This window comes from Mobula birostris, chromosome 4 (genome assembly GCF_030028105.1).
Source record: "Mobula birostris isolate sMobBir1 chromosome 4, sMobBir1.hap1, whole genome shotgun sequence".
NCBI classification, from domain to species: domain Eukaryota; kingdom Metazoa; phylum Chordata; class Chondrichthyes; order Myliobatiformes; family Myliobatidae; genus Mobula; species Mobula birostris.
The window spans coordinates 164,693,756-164,718,569 of record NC_092373.1 but is presented as its reverse complement, the minus strand read 5'-3'; the positions used below and the strand labels follow the sequence as shown (position 1 = coordinate 164,718,569).

General features: G+C 39.7%; 1 protein-coding gene across 4 annotated transcripts in view; it reads left to right on the top strand.

Annotated features, from left to right (window-relative positions):
• aimp1a (aminoacyl tRNA synthetase complex interacting multifunctional protein 1a) overlaps positions 1 to 24,814 on the top strand; it is a 68,953-nt gene that overhangs the window by 21,261 nt on the left and 22,878 nt on the right. For all 4 annotated transcript variants that reach the window (XM_072256392.1, XM_072256393.1, XM_072256395.1 and 1 more), the window contains exons 2-4: positions 3,835 to 3,968; positions 11,010 to 11,123; positions 17,974 to 18,138. In XM_072256392.1, the coding sequence (XP_072112493.1) occupies positions 3,835 to 3,968; positions 11,010 to 11,123; positions 17,974 to 18,138 (413 nt within the window). The remainder of the gene's footprint in view (positions 1 to 3,834; positions 3,969 to 11,009; positions 11,124 to 17,973; positions 18,139 to 24,814) is intronic.

Below are 24,814 nucleotides of genomic sequence, written 5' to 3'. Positions count from 1 at the left end.
GATGCACTGCGACATGTAAGGAAAATGCATTATGAAATATTGAGTGTCATAATATTGTCATTCATTCATTTTCTGACTTCTATTATTGTAAATGTGATCACTTCAATGAAAATTTGAGGCTAACTGTGTTCATTGTCTGAGTTTGATTGCTGGAAGCAGGCTAACAAAAATTAGGTGCAACACACATCAAAGTGACTGGTGAACGCAGCAGGCCAGGCAGCATCTCTAGGCAGAGATACAGTCAACGTTTCAGGCCGAGACCCTTCGTCAGGACTAACTGAAAGAAGAGCTAGTAAGAGATTTGAAAGTGGAGGGGGAGGGGGAGATCCAAAATGATAGGAGAAGACAGGAGGGGGAGGGATGGAGCCAAGAGCTGGACAGGTGATTGGCAAAAGGGATATGAGAGGATCATGGGACAGGAGGTCCAGGGAGAAGGAAAAGGGGGAGGGGGGGAACCAGAGGATGGGTAAGGGGTAGAGTCAGAGGGACAGAGGGAGAAAAAAGAGAGAGAGAGAGAGAAAAAGAATGTGTGTATATTAGGTGCAGTTGTGTAGCTTACATTTACAATTTGTTTCGTTAGGTCTACATTTCTGTCTGCTAATGTTTGATTTCAAATTGTTTATTAATAGAAAGGGTGTGGCTCCCAAAACAATCTTAGCCAAAATAGCATTGTGTTTTCTCTCTCTCATCACAACTTTCTTGTAGCCTACGACTGGAAGTTAATACCAATCTTAAAAATATTGCTTGCTAGGCAATCTTCATAAGAAACGAAATTCGGAAAGTGAAACACTTTGTAGTTATAGCAGAGACTGAGACACATGAGAGCAGGTTGAAAAAAATGAAGGCTACGAAAGCTGTGGGACCACGCGTGCGCAACTGATCCGGCCTGCATGAAGTCGCATTTTGCCCAATCCAGTTCGTGACCTAAAATGAATTTGACACCCTTGCTCTAGTCACTATATAATAACCAGGTGTAAAGTGCATTTCAAAATGTCTACTGATAGGCTGTCCACTTAAAATTTTAAATATCTTTTTTCCCAGTGTCTAAAACTCTCCCTGCTACAGCTGGGATAACAAAAGCTGTGTGTAGGCATTTTGTATATATGTTGTAATTTAGAATTAAGACGAGTCTTTGAGCTCCACGTTTGCACTATAATTATCATCATCTTTTGTTAGTGTAAAATTGGCAAGTGTAGAAAGATTTTTTTCTGAATTCAAATACCCATTTTCGTTAGCAGTTAATAAAGGAAAACAGACGTTCTTAAAATCAGACTAAAATTTGGCATGTTATTAAAGTGAATCTTCTCAACTCTTTCCAATTCTGTTCTGTTGTATATTCTTTTTAATAATGAAATTAATTGGATAAATCTGCCTGTCTGAGTACAACTTTAACTGTAGTCCGCATATAGCTGGCATATTAGTACATTTATATAAATTATTCAAATGACCCTTGGTCACAATGGTATTTCTAAAAACTGTTAATTTGATTTTCTTTGCCGTCAAATTATTTGCTTAACATTGTTATTTTTCTTTGAGAAGTGTGAGGTGGTACACTTTGGAAGGACAAACTCCAAGGCAGAGTACAAAGTAAATGACGGGATACTTGGTAGTGTGGAGGAGCAGAGGGATCTCGGGGTACATGTCTACAGATCCCTGAAAGTTGCCTCACAGGTGGATAGGGTAGTTAAGAAAGCTTATGGGCTGTTAGCTTTCATAAGTCGAGGGATAGAGTTTAAGAGTCGCGATGTAATGATGCAGCTCTATAAAACTCTGGTTAGGCCACACTTGGAGGACTCTGTCCAGTTCTGGTCACCTCACTATAGGAAGGATGTGGAAGCATTGGAAAGGGTACAGAGGAGATTTACCAGGATGCTGCCTGGTTTAGAAAGTATGCATTATGATCAGAGATTAAGGGAGCTAGGGCCTTACTCTTTGGAGAGAAGGATGATAAGAGGAGACATGATAGAGGTGTACAAGATATTAAGAGGAATAGATAGAGTGGATAGCCAGCACCTCTTCCCCAGGGCACCACTGCTCAATACAAGAGGACAGGGCTTTAAGGTAAGGGGTGGGAAGTTCAAGGGGGATATTAGAGGAAGGTTTTTCACTCAGAGTGTGATTGGTGCGTGGAATGCACTGCCTGAGTCAGTGGTGGAGGCAGATACACTAGTGAAGTTTAAGAGACTACTGGACAGGTATATGGAGGAATTTAAGGTGGGGGCTTAAATAGGAGGCAGGATTTGAGGGTTGGCACAACATTGTGGGCCGAAGGGCCTGTACTGTGCTGTACTATTCTATGTTCTTTTAAATAGTTAAAATCAGCTGTTTCAGTCCATATCTTCTGACTTTAGATGCCACATTAGGAGTTATAGTGAAAACTGTGAAGCTAGTGTCCTGCAATACCAGCATACTACATCTTTATAGCTTTTGATCCAATTCTTGGCTGGTTGAAAATCCTAAAGGAAAATGGAAATTGCTGGAAAAACTTGCTTAGTACTCAGCAATTTGTAGAAGAGAAATTAAGTTAACATTTGTTCATGACTTTCCACCTGAATGGCTTCCGCATCTCTATTTGCCTTTTGCTTTGCTTCACTCTTTCCTACCCATCCCTTCCTTCTCATTGCTTCTGCATTTGATTTATACAATTATCTCCCCATGTCTCATCTTTTTCCTGACTCTCGCCTAAATTGTGGACTAACGTTTGCACTGATTAACGCCAGATGTTATACAGAATTTATCAGACCTCCCACCTGACACTATTGTTAAAATTATTCTTTAGCAGATGAGCAGCATGAGAAGAATAATTTAAAACTGATGAAAACTTATAGATGTATAATTACAAAATCCAGAAGCCTTAATTTTAACACTTGACAAGTATGGATTAGCTTCCTGTTAATAATTTTCATTATTTACTTGAAACACTTTTTAAACCAAATCCTAAATTGTCACTCTGCTTTAGGTAAAGACACTACTCAAATCAAAATCAAGTAATTCCAGTTATGAAAAGACAATATCTTCCATGTAAAATGAAAATTAATATTTTCCTTTTCTGACCATACAATATACTGATGTTTTAACCCCATCTTTTCGATTATCTTTGCCCCATGTTTTTCTGTCCTGAAGTTGCTGATTTCTTGCATTGATACAGTTGGAATTCTGGAAAATCTGTGATATATCAAACAGAGGCCACTTTAATGTGTGCCTGGGTTGTGTGACAACATCTCCCAGACACACAACTGCTACATCAAAAAGAGCAGAGTGTTAGATGCATGGGAACACCATCGCCTGTATTTTTTCTACATTGCTGTCTGATTTGATTTGGAAGTGCTGTATGTCCCAATTACTTCATTGTTGCTCAGTCAAAATCCTGGGAGATGCTCCCCAATAGCACTGAATCTTCCATCAGAAGGACTACAATGGGCAAGAAGATGGCTCACAAACATCATCTAGAGGAGATTAGGAACAAGCAATAAATGCTAACCTGACCAGCAATGCTTGTGACCTGAAAAATAAATAGTCTTCCAAGAAGCTGTAACAACTTATTTTATGATAAACTAAATACAAAAAAAAAGCAGAAACATCAAAGAATAACTGGCTTAAGAAAATGGTACTAAATTTTGTATCCAGTTAGAATTGTATTGAAGCCTTAAATGATATTAGCAGATTCTGTAAAAAAAAGATAATTTTCATTCTGTTCGGCATTATCTGTGCTGTGAAACAATGAAAAATCCTTGATAGAACATTTAGTTCTTGTACAACTCATTTCTGAACTTGAAGCTTTCAATATTATGCATAGGCATCTTTGTGACCACTGAGATTCTTCTTCTTTCTCAGGTTTCTGATTCGTCAATTGATAAGGATGTCTAGTGATCGTGCTCTACTAAATCGATTGGAGCAGAGGGCTGTCGAGGCAGACCAGGTCATTGAATACCTTAAACAGCAAGTGGCATTACTTAAAGAGAAAACAAGTAAGTTCGGAATGTATTAATTTGTCAATGTATTATTATGCTTGCCTTTCTTATTGCTTTGACATGAGCTCTGTCTTAACAAGAGTCAGCAGTGACTGTGCAACACACAAAATGCTGGAGAAATTCAGCAGGCCAGGCAGCATCTATGGAAAAGAGTAAACAGTTACAGTTTTGAGCCAAGACCCTTCATCAGTACTGAAAAAAAGATGAGAAGTCAGTTATGAAATGCCTCCAACATTTTGTGATTGTTTACTCTTTTCCATAGAAGCTGTCTGGCATGCTGAGTTCCTCCAGCATTTTGTGTATGTTGCTTGGATTTCCAGCATCTGCAGGTTTTCTTGTGTTTATGCAACTGACACTGTGCATCAGCCCGAGCTTGGGGTGTGGACTCTCAGCAATCCAGTAGTTATGCCCAATAAAAAGTTATTTTAGTAGGAGAAAACAGAAACTTACACCAATTGGTCACAATAAAAGTAAAATAGTTTCTCTAAAAATAAGTAAACAATAGTGACATACAGTTGCAAGAAAAGGTTTGTGAACCCTTTGCGATTAATTACTGCATTAACTACGCATGGACTGTGGTCTGATCTTTATCCAAGTCGCAATAAAAGACAAACACAATCTGCCTGAACATGGAAAATTGTACTACTTCACATCAATACTGAGTACACAATTTGAACAATCACAGTCTACGTTAAAAAAGTGAACCTCTGGGGTAATACCTTTGACAAAAGCTATTTGGAGTTGGGTGTTCTAATCAACGAGATGAAATTGGAGGTGTGGGTTGTAAAGGTGCCACAGAGCCTGCTCTTCTCAAGAAAAATCTGTTTATGTGCACCATTCCTTGATCAAAACAGCTTTCAGAGGACCTTGAAAGAAGAATCGTAGAGATGCATGAAGCTGTAAAAGGCTACAAAAGCATTTCTAAAGATCTGAGTATTCACCAGTCCACAGTAATAGCAATTGTCTACAAATGGAGGAAGTTCAGTGCTGTTGCTACTCTCCCTAGGAATGGGTGTCCTGCAGGGGTCATACCAAGAGCACAACATGCAATGCTGAAAGAGTTGAAAAAGAACCCAAGGTTAACAGTAAAAGACCTAGAGAAATATGTAGAACTTCCTGAAGTCTCCATTAATGCGTCCACTATAAGAAAAATACTGAACAAGAATTGTGTTCAAAGTTCAAAGTAATGTTTATTATCAGAGTACATATGTGTCATCACATGCAACCTTTCAATTCTTAGGTTTGGGCATACTAGCAAATCTATAGAACAGTAACTGTAAACAGGATCAATGGACAACAAACTGTAAATGCAAATATAAATAAATAGCAATAAATAATGAGCATGAGATAATAAGATGGAGTCCTTAAACCATCGATTGAAGGAACACCAGAAGTAGAATGAGTGTAGTAATCCCCTTTTGTTCAAGACCCTGATGGTTGAGTGGTAGTAACTGTTCTTGAACCTGGTGGTGAGAGTACCTGATGGCAGCAGAGAGAAAAGATCATGGCCTGGGTGTGAGCATCTCTGATGATGGATACTGCTTTTCTAGGCCAAATTTCATATCAATGTGTTCAATAGTTTGTGAGGGTTTTACCCATGATGTACTGGGCCAAATCCACTACCTTTTGTAGGATTTTCCACTCATAGGCATTGGCGTTCCCATACCAGGCTATAATTCAGCCGGGCAGCACACTTTCCACATCACATCTATAAAAGTTTGCCAGGGCTTTTGATTGTATGCCATCTCACCGCAGACCCCTGAGGAAGTAGAGGTGCTGTCGTATTTTCTTTGCAATTATATTTATATGATGGGTCCAGGACAGGTTCACTGAGTTGGTGACATCTAGGAATTTAAAGTTACTGACCCTTTCCACCTCTGATCCTTTAATGCTTATTGTCTCATGGACCTCTGGTTTCCCTCTCCTGGTCTACAATCAGTTCCTTGGTCTTGCTGACATAGAGTGAGCGGTTGTTGTTATTACACCACTCAGCCAAATTTTCAGTCTCCCTCCTCTATGCTGATTCATCACCACCTTTGATACAGCACACAATAGTGGTGTCATCAGCAAACTTTTATATGGTGTTGGTGCTGTACTTAGCCACATAGTCATAGGTGTTAAAGTGAGTAGAGCAGGGGTCTAAGCACACATCCTTGTGGTGCACTTATGCTGCTGGAGATTGTGGAGGAAATGCTCATGGAAGGACATCACGGAGGAAACCACTGCTCTCCAAAAAAAATTGCTGCACATCTCAAGTTTACAAAAGACCACCTGGTGTTCCACAGTGTACCTGGGACAATATCCTGTGGATAGATGAGACAAAAGTTGAACTTATTGGCAGAAATGCCTCTGCTGTGTTTGGAAGAAAAAGAGCACTGCACACCAACACCAAAACCTCATCCTAACTGAGGCATGGTGGAAGAAGCATCATGATTTGGGGCTGCTTTGCTGCCTCAGGGCCTGGACAGCTTACAATTGTTGAGAGAACAATAAATTCAAAATTGTATCAAGACATCTTGCAGGAGAATGTCAGGGTAGTGGTCTGTCACCAAAAGATTAATAGAACTTGGATGATGCAACAAAGCAACTATCTGAAACACAAGAGTAAATAACAGAATGGTTTAAAAGAAGAAAATTTGTGTTTTGGAGTGGCTAAGTCAGAGTCCAGAGCTTAACCCAATTGAGATGCTGATTTTTTTCCTGTAATGTTAAGCTACTCGTAAATCTTGATTATGCTTGTTGTATTAAATTGTATCCCATTGTATTAAATTGCATAGTATTTAAATTTTTCAGATTATTTGAACTAAATCCATGCTGTTTGCTCTTGCTATAGTTGATTCTGAACCTAAATAGTGGCAGATTATTGACTGCAGGTTGCAGTTCCTCATGTGGCTTTTTACTATTTACCCTTCAGTAATTCTTGATTAAGAGCAGCAACTATTAGTAATTTATAACACCTTTAATCGGGTAAAATAACCCAAGTCCTTCTTGGAATATCATCAAAAAGAGTGAAGTACCAAGTCACAAAGATATTTTGACAGATAACCAAAGTACTGGTCAAAAACTTAATGTGTCTTAATGAAGATGAAACAGGCAAAAAAAAGTTTAAGAAGCAGATTTGATAGTTTGGACATAATGCTTTGAAGAGTGAAGAAATCTAAGAATATTAGGCTAAGGAGCTAGACAGAACTCTTAAGATCTCAAAGCATTATAAGGTTAGTTAGAAACAGTTGTGCAAATAAGACGGGGTGAACACGGTGAGGGATTTCAAAATTTGGATAGGAATATTAAAGTTGAGCCATTTCCTGTTTGAAGGTCAAAAGATATGTTGGTCATCACGGATGATGTGTGAGTGGAACTCAGTGGTATTAGTGTGCAGAGCATAAGTTTACTCTGAGCTCATTTTACTGAAAGTGGGAAATTGGAGCCAAAAAAAAAAATCTACTGGATGTCTGCAATGTTCGAGCAATGTCTGTGGGGAAGGCCCTATAGATGTTTCAGGTCAAAAAGTTTCTGAACTGGATTGCTTTAAAATGTTGTAGTTTGGAGCAAACAATGGGAAGTTTGTGGTTTTGAGTCAAGGTGAACTGAAAAGTGGTATATGTGAATGACCGTTGCAGAGTTAGATATCGATTACCTTGGTGATAGAGGGGATGTGCAGTGAGAAATGCAACTGGAGTCAAATAGGATCTCAAACTCGGGGTCAAAGAAGATGAAAACTGACCCAGCAAACCTCTCCTAATTGTTGTAAAAGTTTGTTCTGTGAAATGTAGTATTCAAAGGTGATTTGCTTTGAGATACCAAGAGGTAGTGTTTGTAGAACTGTACAACAGTAGGAATTGCAACTTTGACTGTATGGAGAGAAAACCAAAAAAAAAGACATTTTGAATTTTTAGTCCAATGCGTTAACTTAATAATGCATTCATTTTAGATTTGACATGTTCCTGGCTTTAGTTTGGAATCTAGCCAAGAATCATGTTTGGAAGTTGTGATGATTAATATTCCAGAGTGAAACAGATTTTTGGCTGTTTCCATGTACTGAGACCACAGTACAAGATAGTTACTTGGCACCAATTGGTGTTGATGTCACACTTGAGTATGAAGGTTTTTATTTTTTTAGACTGTGGACTTTAGGTTGATCATTAACAACTTAGTTTTATTTATTAAACCATGTTAACATAGGGAAACAAATTTTCTACACTAATCTAGCAGAAAAGAATATTTAATGTAGTGTAGTTGTTATCTATTTAGCTTTATCCTTGCAGTGTAGAAGAATAATTAAATGTAAGTTGCCACCAGGTTTGTGGGGAAACTTTTTTCCAATTTAAAAAAAAGATAGCTTAAAATCTGATTTATCAATTGAGTCCAGTTCTTGAAGCATTTCAGCTGAAATTTAACTAACTATGAAATATTTTGAAATGTGTGAATCTTTCACAAAACGGATCAAAGAGTAATTAACTTCCCATTTTAATGGCTTTAATTAATCCAGAGAAGTTTATGTTTCATGTTAAGGTTTTGGCATAGATTGGAAACTTAAATGGGATATAAAAATATCACTTTGACACATGCAAGAGCAGTCACAGAGAAACCATAAGCTGGGCTGTGCATGGGTGGGTAAGGGAACATTCAATAGTTTTATAACAGCAGGATAGAAGCTGTCCTTGAGCCTGATGGTACGTGCTATTCGTGTCTTCTTTTACTATCTTCTGCCCTGTTGGACACGGGAGAAGACAGAATGTCCAGGGTGGGTGGGATCTTTGGTTATTCTGGCTGCTTTACCGAAGCACTGTGGAATGTAGACAGTCTATACTGAGGAGGCTGGTTTCCGTGATCTGTTGAGCTGTGTCCACAACCCTTGAAATTTCTTTCGGTCACAGGCAGAGCAGTTTCCATACCAAGCCCATGATGCATCCAGATGGGATGTTTTCTATGGCACATTGATTAGAAGTTGTAACGGAGAGATGTCAAATTTCTTTAGCATCCAAAGGCACTGGCAAATTTTCTTGGCTGTGGTGTATGTGTGTTTGGATCAGGATTCAATACTTTCATCTCCTCAAAACTAATCAATAAGCCTCAAGACCGTAGCCTCAATACTTCTTGTGCAATTGGATCAAAAATTTCCTTACTCGCAGACCCAGTCAGTTCAGATTGGCAACAACATCTCCTCCAGAATCTCCATCAGCACAGGTGCAACACAAGGCTGTGTGCTTTGCCCCTGCTGTGCTCGCTTTACACTTATGACCGTGTTGCTAAACACAGCCCAATGCCATATTCAAGTTTGCTGATAACACCACTGTCATAGGCCAAATCAAAGGTGGTGATGAATCGGCGTATAAGAGGGAGATTGAAAATCTGGCTGAGTGATGCCACAACAACCCCTTGAAGTCAACAAAACCAAGGAACTTATTATTGACTTCAGGAGTAGAAAACCAGTGGTCTAAGACCCAGTCTTCATCAGAGGTGGAGAGCGTCAGCAACTTTAAATTCCTTGGTGTTATCATTTAAGAGGATCTGTCCTGGGCCCAGCACTTAAGTGTATTTACAAGGAAAACATGACAGCGCTTCTACCTCTTTAGGAGTTGGTCAATGTTTGAGACGAAATGCAGAATCTTCGCAGACTTTCATAGATGTGTGGGTGAGAGTATATCGACTGGCTGCATCTCAGCCTGGTATGGAAATAGCAATCCCCTGGGATGGAAAATCCTATAAAGCAGTGGATACAGCATGGGTAAAACCCTTCAAACCATTGAGCACATCTACATGGAGCGCTGTCCCAGAAAAGCAGCATCCATCATCCCTGTACCCAGGCCATGCCCTCTTCCCACTACTGCCATCAGGAAGAAGTTATAGGAAGAACCTCAGGACTCACCACCAGGTTCAGGAACAGTTGCTACCCCTCAGCCATCAGGCTGTTGAACCAAACAAGATAACTTTACTAAACTTCATTGAACTGTTCCCACAACCTATGGACTCGCTTCTCATGTTCTCACTATTTATTGCTGCCTCTTCCTCTTCACAGTTTGTTGTCTTTTACACACTGATTGTACACCCAGTTGATACAGTCTGTCATTGATTCTACTATGGTTATTGGATTTATTGAGTATGCCTGCAAGGAAGTGAATCTCAGGGTTGTATGTGGTGGCAAATATATACTTTGATAATAAACTTACTTTGAACCTTGAGGACATGCTGTTGTGATGTTGGTGATGCTCTCAACTCTCTCGATCCTAGCACTCTTGATATAAACAGAAGTGTACTGCTCCTCTCATCCTTCCTGAAGTTATGATCAGCTCGTTTGTTTTGCTGAAATTGAGGGAAAGGTTGTTCTGATACCATGTCACAAGGCTGTCTATCTCCTTTCTGTACTCCGTCTCTTCGTTAGTTGAAATCCATTACATTATCATGGTATCATCTGCAAACATATAAGTGGAAATGGAGCACAATGTGACCACGCTGTCATGGGTGTGTGGTAGAGTAGCAGGCTGAGGGGCACCCATGTTGAGAATGATCATTGTGTTGGTGCTGATGCCTATCCTAACTAATTGTGGTCTGTTGGTTAGGAAGTCAAGTATCCAGTTGGAAAGTGAGGTGTTGATTCCCATGTTTAGGTGATTGGGAATGTATGTAGTGAACTGAAATGGTTGGCGAAGACAATATCCTGCAAGTTGCTGGCTCACAGCAGGAGGACACTTGAGGGATTTGCTTCCAAAATTGACAAAGTAGTCTGTTAATTATTTTGCAGTTACCAGTTCATGGCAGGAGCAATTTAGGGGATGGGCAGACTGAACAGACTAGCCAGGGAGTTGGGCTTGTTTAATGTAGGTTTAGGGTTAGGTGTTTGTCAGAACATTTTCTCTGATTCGCACCCCTTCAAATCCCAAGGGTACAGGACTTCAAACTGTCGCACAAGATGAAAGTAATGGCCTTTGTGCCTTCAGTGGATTGATTTTCTGAAGGAGAGAATAATGTATCCTTTCTAATCGATCTTCAATTTATGTATACCAATTATTTTCTGTTAATCTTTCTTTGGCAAATCAGTCCTACAGGCATCCCAAAGAGAAGAAAAGCGACTTCGGGTTGAAAATGCTAAGTTAAAGAAGGAAATTGAGGATTTAAAGCAGAGTCTCATTGAAGCGGAGATCCGTAATGGAGGTAGGTCTTTGTGCCGTCAAGGAAATTGCAACCATAAGCATCTGTGCAAAATATTTGGAAAAGTGAAATTGAATATGGAAGTACAATTTATTGACTGTATTTTATCGATTTAATATTGCAAATTTGCATACTTTCCTGGAACTTTGATTACCTTTGAAGAGGATAATGAGGAATTACCTGAGTGATTTATTTTTCTCCTTCAGTTGATTTGTGTTTCTTTCTCCTTGCCGCAAGATTACCAAGAGATAGTGTGACAGAATAAGTTTACCAAATTATGACAAATTAAATATAGAACATAGGGAATAGAACCTGGAATAGTTCTTTCAGTTCCTTGCACCTGTTTTTCCTTTCTATAAGACCATACATTGCACTTTGAAAATAGTAAATTCATCGTTACTGTTTCTAACAACACAACTTGTATTATTAGCATTTTTGTCAATCACTTGATTGATTTAAATTGAAGGTAATAAATCTGACTAAAATTAAAGGGATACAAATTTAATCTACTATTTCCATCCACTAATTGCCGTTGTGGTGTTTTAAAATGTTACATTGACAAGCTCTACGCAATTTCGTAGGTTTTACAACTGCTAGCATATCAACCTTAAAATAACATTTTGAAGAAATTAAGAACTTTAAAGAGAATTTATTTTGCCAATTTATTATCCAGTGTTCAAAATGTAATTACGATTCCTAAGCCACATTGGCTTAATTCCAAATTTCCCCATCAAGAACATTGTTAAAGCATAGCAATGGCTTCATTCCATTACTGCAAAGTAGTCATAGGATACAACAGTCAGCCTCTGGCTGGTGTGGATGACCTTACTGGGTTTCTTGACCTAATCGCACTTCAGTAATTCCACTTCAGAACAGAAATAGAATAGCCTATCATGCCACATCATTGATGCATTACTTGCTTTTTTTAATATCTGAGGAAAGAAAAGAACATTAATGAGGTACCTCTAGGGTCATGTTGCTGAATTATATTTGAAATGTGGATGTACTCTGTCTTTATTAGTGATGAAGAAGAAAAATGTGCTTTTCAGATTCAAACGTAGAAAACATCAAAAGCCATAGTGCATCTGATCTAATATCTGTCACTATGTCCCTGCAAACAACAGAAACATATATCTGCATTTCACCAAAAGGTCGATTGTTTACTCATTTCCATAGATGCTGAGTCCCTCCAGTGTTTTCTCTCCATAACTCTGGATTTCTGGCATCTGCAGAATCTCCCAGTGTTTGTTTGCGCATCTGTTCTGTTTTCTTACTATATTAAATGGTATATTTTCTTTTAACATAGAAAACACCTGAACGAATTCGGGTACAGGTTTCCCCCGCCATCCGAAGGTAGAGCATTCCTGTGAAACAGTTTGTAAGCGGAAATGTCGTAAAGCAAAGAAGCAATTACCATTTATTTATATGGGAAAATTTTGTGAGCGTTCGCAGACCCAAAACTAACCTACCAAATCATGCCAAATAACACATAAAACCTAAAATAACAGTAACATATAGTAAAAGCAGAACGATATGATAAATACACAGCCTATATAAAGTAGAAATACTTCTCTACAACGATTGCCTGCACAGATCTCCGTAGTGAAAATCTCACACAAGCGCCCTCGGCAGAAAACCTCAGGCAAGCGCTGTTGGCAGAAACGCGCTCTCCAGTAACCTTTAAACTATGAAGCTGCCAAATCTACCAAATAACACATAAAAATACACAACCTATATAGAGTAGAAATAATGTATGTACAGTGTAGTATCACTTACCGGAATTGGGAAAACAACGCCAAGCACACTGATGATGGTGTGTTAGACTGAGTCGTCGCAGGCTGGGTGGTGCAGTGGCCCCCACCCTCCGGGCCGCCAACCCGATACATTGCCGCGAAGAACGCAGCAGTAGCCAGGAGGCACACAGTACATCGTTAAGAAAAAAGCCGAAATAAACATGCTAATTGATTAGGTGCCGCCGACACGTAATTGTCGGCCCAGATCAGAGGCGATGCAATCGGAAATCAGCACTGATCTGGGCCAACAATTACGTGTCGGCGGCACCTAATTAATTAGCATGTTTATTTCGGCTTTTTTCTTAAAGATGTGCTGTGTGCCTCCTGGCTACTGCTGTGTTCTTCGCGAATCAGTACAGTATCTGTCCGGGGCCTGGGTGTTGGGATGGTGGGACACTGGGGTGTCATCTCGTCGTCTGTTTCCATTAGAGCAGGCAGCTCATCTTCTCCTATGACTGCCCGCCTCGATGTCGAAGGTCGAGGTTCGTCGTCTGCTGTGGCTGATGTGGAAGGATTGCTTGACTGCTGAGCCTCGCGCATTTTTCTATCATACAGTTGTTTGTAAGCACTCAAACCATCCTGCAAATATCCCCTAAGCCGACGTACCCTTTCGAGATTAAAGTCATACTTTATCATTGCAGCGAAAATCTCACGCAGTTGCTTCACTTTCTGCATTCGGTTTCGATTGTTATCCTTTCCTCTTCCAATTGCATCAGCTCTTCATCTATCAGTTCTTGGTCATGGGATGCCAACACCTCTTCAACATCATCTTCATCAACTTCCACAAGCCAAACGCACTTTGTCCTTGCTTCGTTCACCACGATCGAAACGTTTAATTATGTCTAGTTTTACGCTAAGTGTAACACCCTTACGAGCTCTTTCAGGCTTTTCCGACATCTTAGAACTCATCTTGCTAACGGCTGCTCAATGCAATGTGTTTCAGCAATGCTGTTCCGAATCCGGGGCAGAGCAGCTGCTCGGGGCGCGCGCTGCCTTTCTTCGTAACAGTGAAAACACTTTCTGAAAGCGAAAACAGGGTACTAATGTAGGTCTTTTGTAACGGTGAGGTTTCGTAAAGCGAACGTTCGAAAAGCGAGGGACACCTGTACTCAGGCAGCATATTGCTGTGTTGCTTCAGATTCCAGCATCTGCAGTGTTTTGTGCTGTACGTCCATATCAAAACTGCTTGAATGTACAAAATTCTTTCTTAAACTGTTCTAAAAAATCTTTGTTTTTCCATTCCAAATTATCATATGATACGGGAAGTTGTGACTAGAATTGAGAAAAAATAGCCTGTGAATATGGTGCATTTGGATTTTCCAAAGGCACTTGAAAGTCTCACACAGGAGATTAGTTAGCAAAGTCTGAGCACTTTGAATTAAAGGTGATATATTGACAGGGAAAGATAATTGGTTATTGGACTAGAAGAGTCGGAGCAAGTATTTCTTCCCACTTGGAAGGTTGTGTCTAGTGGGGTGTGGTGCGGTGCTTGAAACCTAGCTGTATCCAATCTATTTCAGTCTACCCAAAGACGCCAAATGACATGTTTCAACGTATACTAGCAATACTAAGCTAGAAGCACAATTTGTGAGTGTGGTGTAGGATATAAATTTGCTTCAGAAGGTATAGACAATGCTGGGGTGAGAATATGGCAGATGGAATATAATGTGAAAAAGTGTGAGGTCTTGGATTTTGAAGAACTAAACAGAAAAGGAGAATATAAAGGACAAAGATGCTGAAAAAGACTTTGGTATGTTAAATTTGAGGGACAAAATGCAGATACAGCATTGATTGGAGGGGGATGGAAATCATACTTCAAACTTCATAACAAGAGTTTGACTCTGGGAACAAAGAAGTCTATTGCAATTATATAGGTATAGGCCCTTAGTGAGAGCACACCTGAAATATTATGTACAGTTTTGGTCTATCTGAGGTAGGATGCCTTTTACATAGAAGGAATGTAGTAAAAATTCTGGTTTGCTCTATGATGAGAGAGTTAGTAGATTGTAACTATATTCTGTAGGATCTAAAAGAAGAAGAGAAGATCTCATTAAAACTTAAAGACTTTAACATTAGAATTTAAGAATCTGAGAGCAAGTCATGAATAAGGAGTCTAGGACTAGGGAGCATAGTATGAGATCAGAGGTAGGCCTTTGAGAACTCAGTGAAGAAATTGCTACCTTACAACTCCAATGACCTGTATTCAAGCCTGACATAATGTTGTCTGCAGATTGGCATGTTCCTGCTGTGATTGTGTGGATTTCTTCCAGGTATACTGTTTTCCTGCACAACCCAAAGGCGGGTGGTTTGGTAGGGTATTTAATCACTAATCCTTGATGTGTGGGGTCTGGTAGAATCATGGAGTGGTGGAAGAAATTGATGGGAATGAATGTGGAGAGAACAAAAATAGAATTGGTGTAAATTGGTCTTTGAAGGTCAACAAATGAGCTCAACAGATCAAAGGGCCTGTTTTCATGCTGTTGACTTTCAATGACATTTCTTTAGTTAGTGAAGCTCTGGAATGCTTTATCCTGGAGAATTATGGAGGCTTGAGCAATAATTTCATTCAAGCCAGATTTTGGATATTAAGACAATCAAGGGATATGGTGATAGTTCTGTAAAATGGCACTATCACCACTGGACAGAGAGAGAGTGGAAACAAGCAATTCTTCCCACTTGGAAGGTTGTTTTTGATCAGCATTGATCTTAATAAATTATGTAACAGACTCAAAGGGTTCAAAGAAACTCATAGGTTTATCAAGTAATGGTATGTTGACATGGTAGTTAATAAACGGACCAACCAGAGTTCTGCCTTTTTATTAAGGAACACCTGTTTGTATCCCATGACAGCTGGGGAATTCAAGTTCAAGAATCTGTAACTTGTTATTAGGGACTGTTGAAATTGTATGTAAGTGGATTGTTGTTTTAAAAAACCATCTATTTCACTAAAACCATTCAGGAAATGGAAATATTTTCTCCCAGACAACGAAGCATCCTCTGATTCTAACTGCTAATCCTACTGCTATATCATTTGGTCTCCCTTTTGGGGATGTATTTCATACCTTCGCTGCCTCTGAAACCTAACATGTTTTCATTTTTTACCCTGTCCAGACAAATAGTCGTAGACCTGAAATTTTAACTGTTTCTCTTTTCACAGATACTGCCTAATCTCTGGCATTTAAAAAAAAATTCTGCCTGACCTCTAGCATTTTATTTTTAATTTAATTTTGTAGTATCTTCATTTTTGTTGACTAGGAAATGTGTCATGCTTTCCCAGACATTGTCATTCATAAAACTTTACAGGTAATCTTTACCTTTTAGGAAACATTGTGTTTTTTAAATTTTTCTTTGCTATTTAGAAAAAATGTATACTAATTCCAAAACCTATGCTTGTTTCTGATCTGCTTTTATGTTATAATTGGCAATGTATAAATTCAGGCTTAATAACATCAGGTATAATAAGAACCTTATTCCAGCTTAAATAACCTGAATAAACTATTAATGAACTTCCATATCTCTTGATTTTTCTGGCAATTTGGTTAATTTCACAGGTCTTCCTTTTAACTTGTGCAATGCTTTTGTTTCTCATCATTTGGATTCCCTGACTCTCAGTGATATCCTGAAGTAGCTATATTGAATCACCTGCTTTTGTCACTTTTGATACTATAAGCCACTGTACTAACTATGATTGTTGGGGATGTTGCTGCTTTTTCCATACAGATAATGTTTTCCTACTTGGATTTGTCTTTCAGTTAACAAGCAACTTATCGAAACTGGTGGCAGGTTTTATCCCTGTCCTGTAATGTATATCTGATGGCATCTTTTCATTAAGATGATACCTCTGAATTTGTTCTTCTTCACCTTCTCCTTGGAATTTTTGTTTTGTTTTGAAAGACAAAATAATCCTTTTTTCCCTTGTTCACTTACTACTTTTACATATGTTCATTCTGAAGTTAAGGTTTAAGCTCAAGTTATTTCAATTCATTACAAACCCTGATATTTGTTGCCTAATTCTAGTTGACATTGAATGGATGCTAGTAGGTAACCATCCTGAATTCCAGCAGCACACTTAGTACTTTTGTCAGAATGCAGATCGAGCATGGTGATCTTCATTGCACTGTAAGGTTTGGACCAATACTTAATTGCTGGGATGGTCTTATTATTCTAGTGCTTGCCAATGCTTTGCCCTTTTGGGACTCTGCTCAAGAACTCTTGGGTAATTTGGGTTTTTGTTACTCTAGATTGGTTCAACTTTGATTATTCTAATTTTTTTATCACTCTTGAAAGCAATTTTCACAACTAGTTTTATATGAATTGGTGTAAATATAAAGAGTGGCTCACCTTCAGTGTTAATTTGGAAAATTGACTGACTCTCTCCTTCCATATCAATTATCTGCAATTGTCTCCAGTTCTATCACTCTTTCCTAAAGCCCCTAGTGCTTTGGTAATAGGATACAACTTTTAATGGGATGCAGCCTAAACGGTATTTCCTGGTTCAAAAGTTTAAAATAAATTTGTTATCAAATTATATACACTGTAAGTCACCACATACTACCCTGAAATTCAGCTTCTTGTAGGCATTCACAGTAAAACAAAGAAATGAAATGGAATCAATAAAACACATAGACTGCCAAACAACCAATGTGTAAAAGAAGACAAATTGTGCAAATACATAAAAATGATAAATGAATAAGTAGATAATACTGAGAACATGATTTGTAGAGTGTGAGTCCATAGGTTGTGCAGTAATTTCAGTGTTCAGGTGAGTGAAGGTAAATGAAGTTTGCTAATTAAACTACAGCTGTGATCACTTTAGTTATCTTGAATAGGTAAAACATCTTTTAATTTTCAATGGCTTGCTATCTGCACACCAATTGTTGCTTTTCTATCATTAAAATATACTGTTATAAACTGTATTATAATAAGACTTCATTGAAAATAGAATAACTGCTCCGATTGTTTTTCAATTGGCCAGACTTTTTTTTAAAAAGAGTTATAGGGTTGAAGCGTGCAGCTATAAGTTGTTTTAAACTCCAATATCAAAATGTTTTGTTTTCCAGTGAAACAAATTCCACATCCAACAGAGACTTCAGTTCAGTCCACTCCTGCAACATGTTTGCCTCCACAAACCCAAGTGACTACGGCAAGTGCAAATGCAAAAACAGCAGAAGTGAACGAAGAGAAGAAAAACAAAGATAAACCAGACAAAAAACAAGATAAAAAAGGTAGTTAAACCCGAATTATTGCACCAAGTATTGTGTGCAATTCTGTTCTGGTCACCTACTTACAGGAAAGATAACAATACGATTAAATATTCCCGTTTCAGCTTCCAACGTCAGTACAGTCAACAAAGATACAGTTTTTCCCCACCATCCAAAGGTAGAGCGTTCCTATGAAACGGTTCGTAAGCCGGAATGTCATAAATCGAAGAAGTAATTACCATTTATTTATATGGGAAAATTTCGTGAGCGTTCGCAGACCCAAAAATAACCTACCAAATCGTGCCAAGTAACATATAAAACCTAAAATAACAGTAACATACAGGAAAAGCAGGAATGATATGATAAATACACAGCTTATATAAAGTAGAAATACTTTTCCACTATCATTGCCTGAACTGTTCTCCGTAGCAAAAATCTCACGCAAGCACCGTCGGCAAAAACACGGCGCAAGCGCTCTCCAGTAACCTTTAAGCTATGAAGTTGCCAAATCATACCAAATAACACGTAAAAATACACAGCCTATATAAAGTAGAAATAATGGATGACAGTGTAGTATCACTTACCGGAATTGCGAAAGCACGGAGCACACTGACGATGGTGTGTTAGACTTGTCGGAGTTTGGGTGGTGCAGTGGCCCCCACCCTCCAGACCGCTGAGCCGCGAAGCATGCAGGGGTTCAACAGTAGCCGGGAGGCACACAGCACATCTTTAAGAAAAAAGCCAAAATAAACATGCTGATTAATTAGGTGCCACCCGGCACGTAATTGTTGGCCTAGATCAGTGCCGATTGCGTCGCCTCTGATCTGGGCCGACAATTACGTGTCAGGTAGCACCTAATTAATTAGCATATTTATTTTGGCTTTTTTCTTAAAGATGTGCTGTGTGTCTCCCGGCTACTGCTGCATTCTACGCGAATTGGTATCTGTCCACGGCCTGGGTGTTGGGGTGGTGGGACACTGGGGTGCCATCTCGGCGTCTGTTTCCATTGGAGCAGGCAGCTCATCTTCTCCTATGACTGCCTGCCTCGATGTCGAAGGTCGAGGTTTGTCGTCTGCTGTGGCTGATGTGGAAGGCTTGCTTGACTGCTGAGCCTTGCACGTTTTTAGATCATACAGTTCTCTGTAAGCACTCAAACCATCCTGCAAATATCCCCTAAACCGACGTACCCTTTCAAAATTAAAGTCGTACTTTATCATTACTCATTCGGTTTCGATTGTTATCCTTTCCTCTTCCAATTGCATCAGCTCTTCATCTATCAGTTCTTGGTCATGGGATGCCAAAACCTCTTCAACATCATCTTCGTCAGCTTCCACAAGCCAAACCCACTTAGTCCTTACTTCGTTCACCATGATCGAAACGCTTAATTATGTCTAATTTTACTCAAGTGTAACACCCTTACGAGCTTTTTCAGGCTTTTCCGATACCATAGAACTCACCTTGCAAACGGCTGCTCACAGACACGTGTTTAAGCAATGCCGGCGAGAATGCCGTTCCGAATCTGGGGGAGAGCGGCTGCTCGGGGAGTGTGCTGCTTTTATCGTAACAGTGAAAACCCCTTCTGTTAGCGAAAACAGGGTACTAATGTAGGTCTTTCGTAACAGTGAGATTTCGTAAAGTGAAGTTCAAAAAGCGGGGGACACCTGTATCTTAATGCGTTTAAGTGAACTATCACTGCTTAAAACCGACGGAAACAACACTGATTGTGGTCGGAAGCGCCCACGGAGGACACCTCAGAGGAGGCGCGGGTGTAGATCGGGGCTACAAGTGCGTTTAAGGAAATGGGGTTTTAAACTCCCTATACCGACTATCTTGCTGGTGTATGTGATGAATAAAATTGTTGATCTCAGAGCTAGGGTGCTAAATCATGGACATTAGGATCACATGTGTCCTCTGTTTCACGGAATCCTGGTTAACTCCTTCCCTACTGGTTGTAGTGATCCACGTCAACAAGTTTACTATACACTGTCAGGATAGATCTATAGAGTCTCTCAAAAGCAGAGTTGAAAGAGTATGCCTCATGATCAACTCTTCTTGATGCACAAATATATCAGTGCTGTCCCAATTCTGTTCACCAGACCTGGAATATCTAGCAGTAAAGTGCCATCCTTTTTACCTACCACAGGAGTTCTCTGTGGTCATTTTGGTAGCAGTATACATTTCACCTCAGGGCAATGTCAAGCAGGCATTAGATGATCTGTGCAATGGGATCAGCATGCATGAAACAGAGCATCCTAACACCTTCACCATCGTTTTGGGAGATTTTAACCAGGCCAGTCTGAAAAAAATCGCTAAGCACCTGCCATCAACAGATCACTTGCAATGCCAGAGGAAACAACACACTGGACCTACACCACCATCAAGAATGCCTACCATGCTATTTCAAGCCCTCACTTTGGGAAGTCTGATCACTTAGCTGTACTTTTACTCCCTGAATATAGGCAGAGACTGAAGACTGCAGCACCAGTAATGAGGGCCAAGAAGGTTTGGACGAGGGAAGCACAAGAGCGCCTACAGGACTGCTTTGAATTGGTGGACTGGACTGTATTCAGGGATTCATCTGTCAACCTGGATGAGTATGCTGCAGTTGTTACCAACTTCATTAAAACCTGTGTAGATGGGTGTGTACCTACAAAGACTTACTGTATAGTCCCAAACCAAAATCCATGGATGGATGAACCAGGAGATGCATCGTCCACTGAAGGCTAGATCTGTGGTATTCAAGTCTGGCGACCCAGGCCCATACCAGAAAAGGTATGATTTCTGAAGGGGTGTTTCAAGGGCGATATCAAGAGACAATATTGAACAAGGTTGGAGGTGACATCGGATGCACGGCAACTCTGGCAAGGTATGCAAGACATTACTTCCTACAAAGCGAAACTGAATAGCATGAATGGCTGTGATGCTTCACTACCAGATGAACTCAACCCCTTCTATGCACGCTTTGAAAGATCGCTGCTGCACATGATGACCCCGTGATCTCTGTCTCAGAGGCTGATGTTAGGCTGTCTCTAAAAAGAGTGAACCCTCACAAGGCGGAAAGGCTTACCTGGTAAGGCTCTGAAAACCTGTGCCAACCAACTAGCAGGAGTATTCAAGGACATTTTCAACCTCTCACTGCTACGAGCAGAAGTTCCCACTTGCTTCAAAAAGGCAACAATTATACCAGTGCCTAAGAAGAATAATGTGGGCTGCCTTAATAACTATCGCCTGGTAGCGCTCACATCAACAGTGATGAAATGCTTTGAGAGGTTGGTCATGACGAGACTGAACTCCTGCCTCAGCAAGGTCCTGGACCCATTGCAGTTTGCCTATCGCTACAATAGGTCAACGGCAGATGCAACCTCAATGGCTCTCTACACGACTTTAGACCACCTGGACAGCACAAGCACCTACATCAGGATACTGTTCATCGACTATAGCTCAGCATTTAATACCATCGCTCCCACAATCTTAATTGAGAAGTTGCAGAACCTGGGCCTCTGTACCTCCCTCTGGAATTAGATCCTCGACTTCCTAACTGGAAGACCACAATCTGTGCAGATTGGTGATCACATATCCTCCTCGCTGACGATCATCACTGGCGTACCTCGGGTGTGTGCTTAGCCCACTGCTGTACTCTCTATGTACACATTACTGTGTGGCTAGGCGTAGCTCAAATACCATTTATAAATTTGCTGACTATAGAACCATTGTTGATAGAATCTCAGGTGGCAATGCGAGGGCGTACAGGAGTGAGATATGCCAACTACTGGAGTGGTGCTGCAGCAACAACCTGGCACTCAATGTCAGTAAGACAAAAGAGCTGATTGTGGACTTCAGGAAGGGTAAGACGAAGGAATACATACCAATCCTCATAGAGAAAACAGAAGTGGAGAGAGTGAGCAGCTTCAAGTTCCTGGGTGTCAAGATCTCTGAGGATCTAACCTGGTCCCAATATATCAATGTAGTTATAAAGAAGGCAAGACAGCAGCTATACTTTATTTGCAGAAGATTGTAAATCTAGTTAGGTCCATCTTGGGTACTAGCCTACAAAGTACCCAGGACATCTTCAGGGAACAGTGTCTCAGAAAGGCAGTGTCCATTATTAAGGACCTCCAGCACCCAGGGCATGCCCTTTTCTCACTGTTACCATCAGGTAGGAGGAACAGAAGCCTGAAGGCACACACTCAGCGATTCAGGAACAGCTTCTTCCCCTCTGCCTTCCGATTTCTAAATTGACATTGAATCTTTAGGCATTAGCTCACTTTTTTAATATACAATATTTCTGTTTTTGCATGTTTGTTTAATCTATTAAATATACGTAATTGATTTGTTTAATTATTATTATTATTACTATTTTTATTCTCTGCTAGATTATGTATTGCATTGAACTGCTGCTGCTAAGTTGACAAATTTCATGTCACAGCCGGTGATAATAATTCCGATTCTGATTCTGAACAGGTTAGGACTTTATTCCCTGGAGCATAGGAGAATGAGAAGAAATTTAATAAATGCAAGTTGACTTTTTCCACTGAGGTTGGGTGAGACTAGAACTAGAGATCATAGGTTAAAGGTGAAAGGTGAAATATTTAAGAGGAAGCTGAGGGGGATCTTCTTCACTCAGAGGGTGGTCCGGGTGTGAAACAAGTTGCCAGAGGAAGTGGTGGATGCTGGTTTGATATCAACAATTAAGTGCAGATTGTATATGTATATGGGTGGGGTATGGAGTATGCAGATTGATGGAACTAGGCAGAATGACAGTTTGGCATTGACTAGGTGGGCTGTAGGGGTTACTTTGCTGTAGCGCTCTGCCTACGGCTGCATTGAAGTGGACAGCAAATACTATGGTTTAATTTTTTTAAAGGTTAAAGTGATAGCTGCTGTTATTTCAGATATCCACTACAGCTTTTTTTAAACAGTTTCCTTTGACTTCATGGTAACCGTAGGTCTTCATTTCATTGGGTATATGTAGGTGGAGGTATGGGGTGGTGAGTAAATTTGCAGTAAGAAAGAAGAAATTGAGATGCAAGAAAATCAGTGCAGGAAATAATCATTATAAATAGTTTCCATCCCCTATTCTTCTCAATATTGTTTTGTTGGTAAACATTTACTGCACTACAATTTAGTTTGAATACTAAATTGAAGAGGTCCAAATAGCAAATCTTCAAAAACAATTGAAACAATTGTAATTGAAATAATAGGTGCCCTTCCATTTTGGTCAAGCAAGCTGACAAGTTAATTTCATGTCTTCATAGCAGTCCATATCTGTCACTATGACCAACTGATTATAACAAGTTATCTTCAATAATAGCAAACCCAGAATCATTTTGACACAGTAAAACGACCCTGGGATTTGATTCTGAGCCAAGATCCATATTCAAACTGACATTTTTTCTGTGCCAATGGGCAACTTTCAGATAATTTCTTCTATATTTTGATCCAGTGCGGATGACACTGTGTTAATTGCAAGTACGGAGGAAGAACTACAAAACTTAATTGATATAGTTGTTGAAGAAAGTGCAAAAATGGGTCTATCAGTTGCAAAAAGACAGTGTATGGCGATATCCAAAAAGGAGAATCCTACCTGCAGGCTGAAAATAAACAGGGAAGACATAAAACAAGTACTGAACTTTTGCTACTTAGGAAGCTGGGTGACATCAGATGCCAAATGCGACATGGATATCAAAAGAAGAATAGAGATGGCAAAAGACACCTTTATGAGAATGAAGAGTATACTAACCAACACTAAACTAGGCATGACAACCTGCCTCAGAGTACTGGAATGTTACGTTTATCCAGTTATGTTCTATGGATCAGAATGTTGGACAGTAACTAGTAACATGAGGAAACGAATTGAAGCAGCAGAGTTGTGTTTTTTGAGAAGGATGCAAAGAATATCATGGACGAAACGAATATCTAACGAGGATGTCATGAGCAGAGCAAGCACAAGAAGAGAAATAATGTATGAGATCATGAAAAGGCAACGTAACTTCATTGGACATGTGATTAGGAAAGAGGCGTTAGAATGCACGGTAATTGTGGGAAAGGTTGAAGGGAAGAAAGCAAGAGGAAGACTAAGACAAATGATGATGGAGACAGAAGCCAGAGAACTGAAAATGAATACCAGTGAATTGATCCACTTGACCCGAAATAGGAGTGTGTGGGCCATGAAGTCAGAGCTCAAACTGGGTGTGGCATCTGATGATGATGATGATTTTGATCCAGGGGCTTAATGGATTGGGGCAGATGGGATGTTGTGTTTATGCAACTGTTTGTACATGGCCCCTTTGTGCTAATGGCCTTTCCAGATGCTCCTCTTCAATTTTGAGAGGTAAAGGGCTGGTGTTTACCATGCATCAGTGAAGGTATCATATTTTTTATGAGAATTTTGAGAATGTTCTTGAATCATTTTCTTTCCTGGAAGTTTCCTCCTTTGATTCAAGATTGTGCATTTTATGCCGCAGATCCCACTGTCGCGAGAAGTGTCATATCTCCACACCGAACTATTTCAAAGAATGTAAAAACTACTAGTTATTTTAAGTATTTCACTACTAGCATTTTACTGTAAAGATGTCCTCAACTGATGTTTTGTGTACACACTAAGAAATTGGGAGCTTTCAAAGAAGTCAATTGTTCGGTGGAGAATTTCACGTTTTGTTAATTGCATCCAAATTATTGGTATTTTGGATGGTGAAAATAG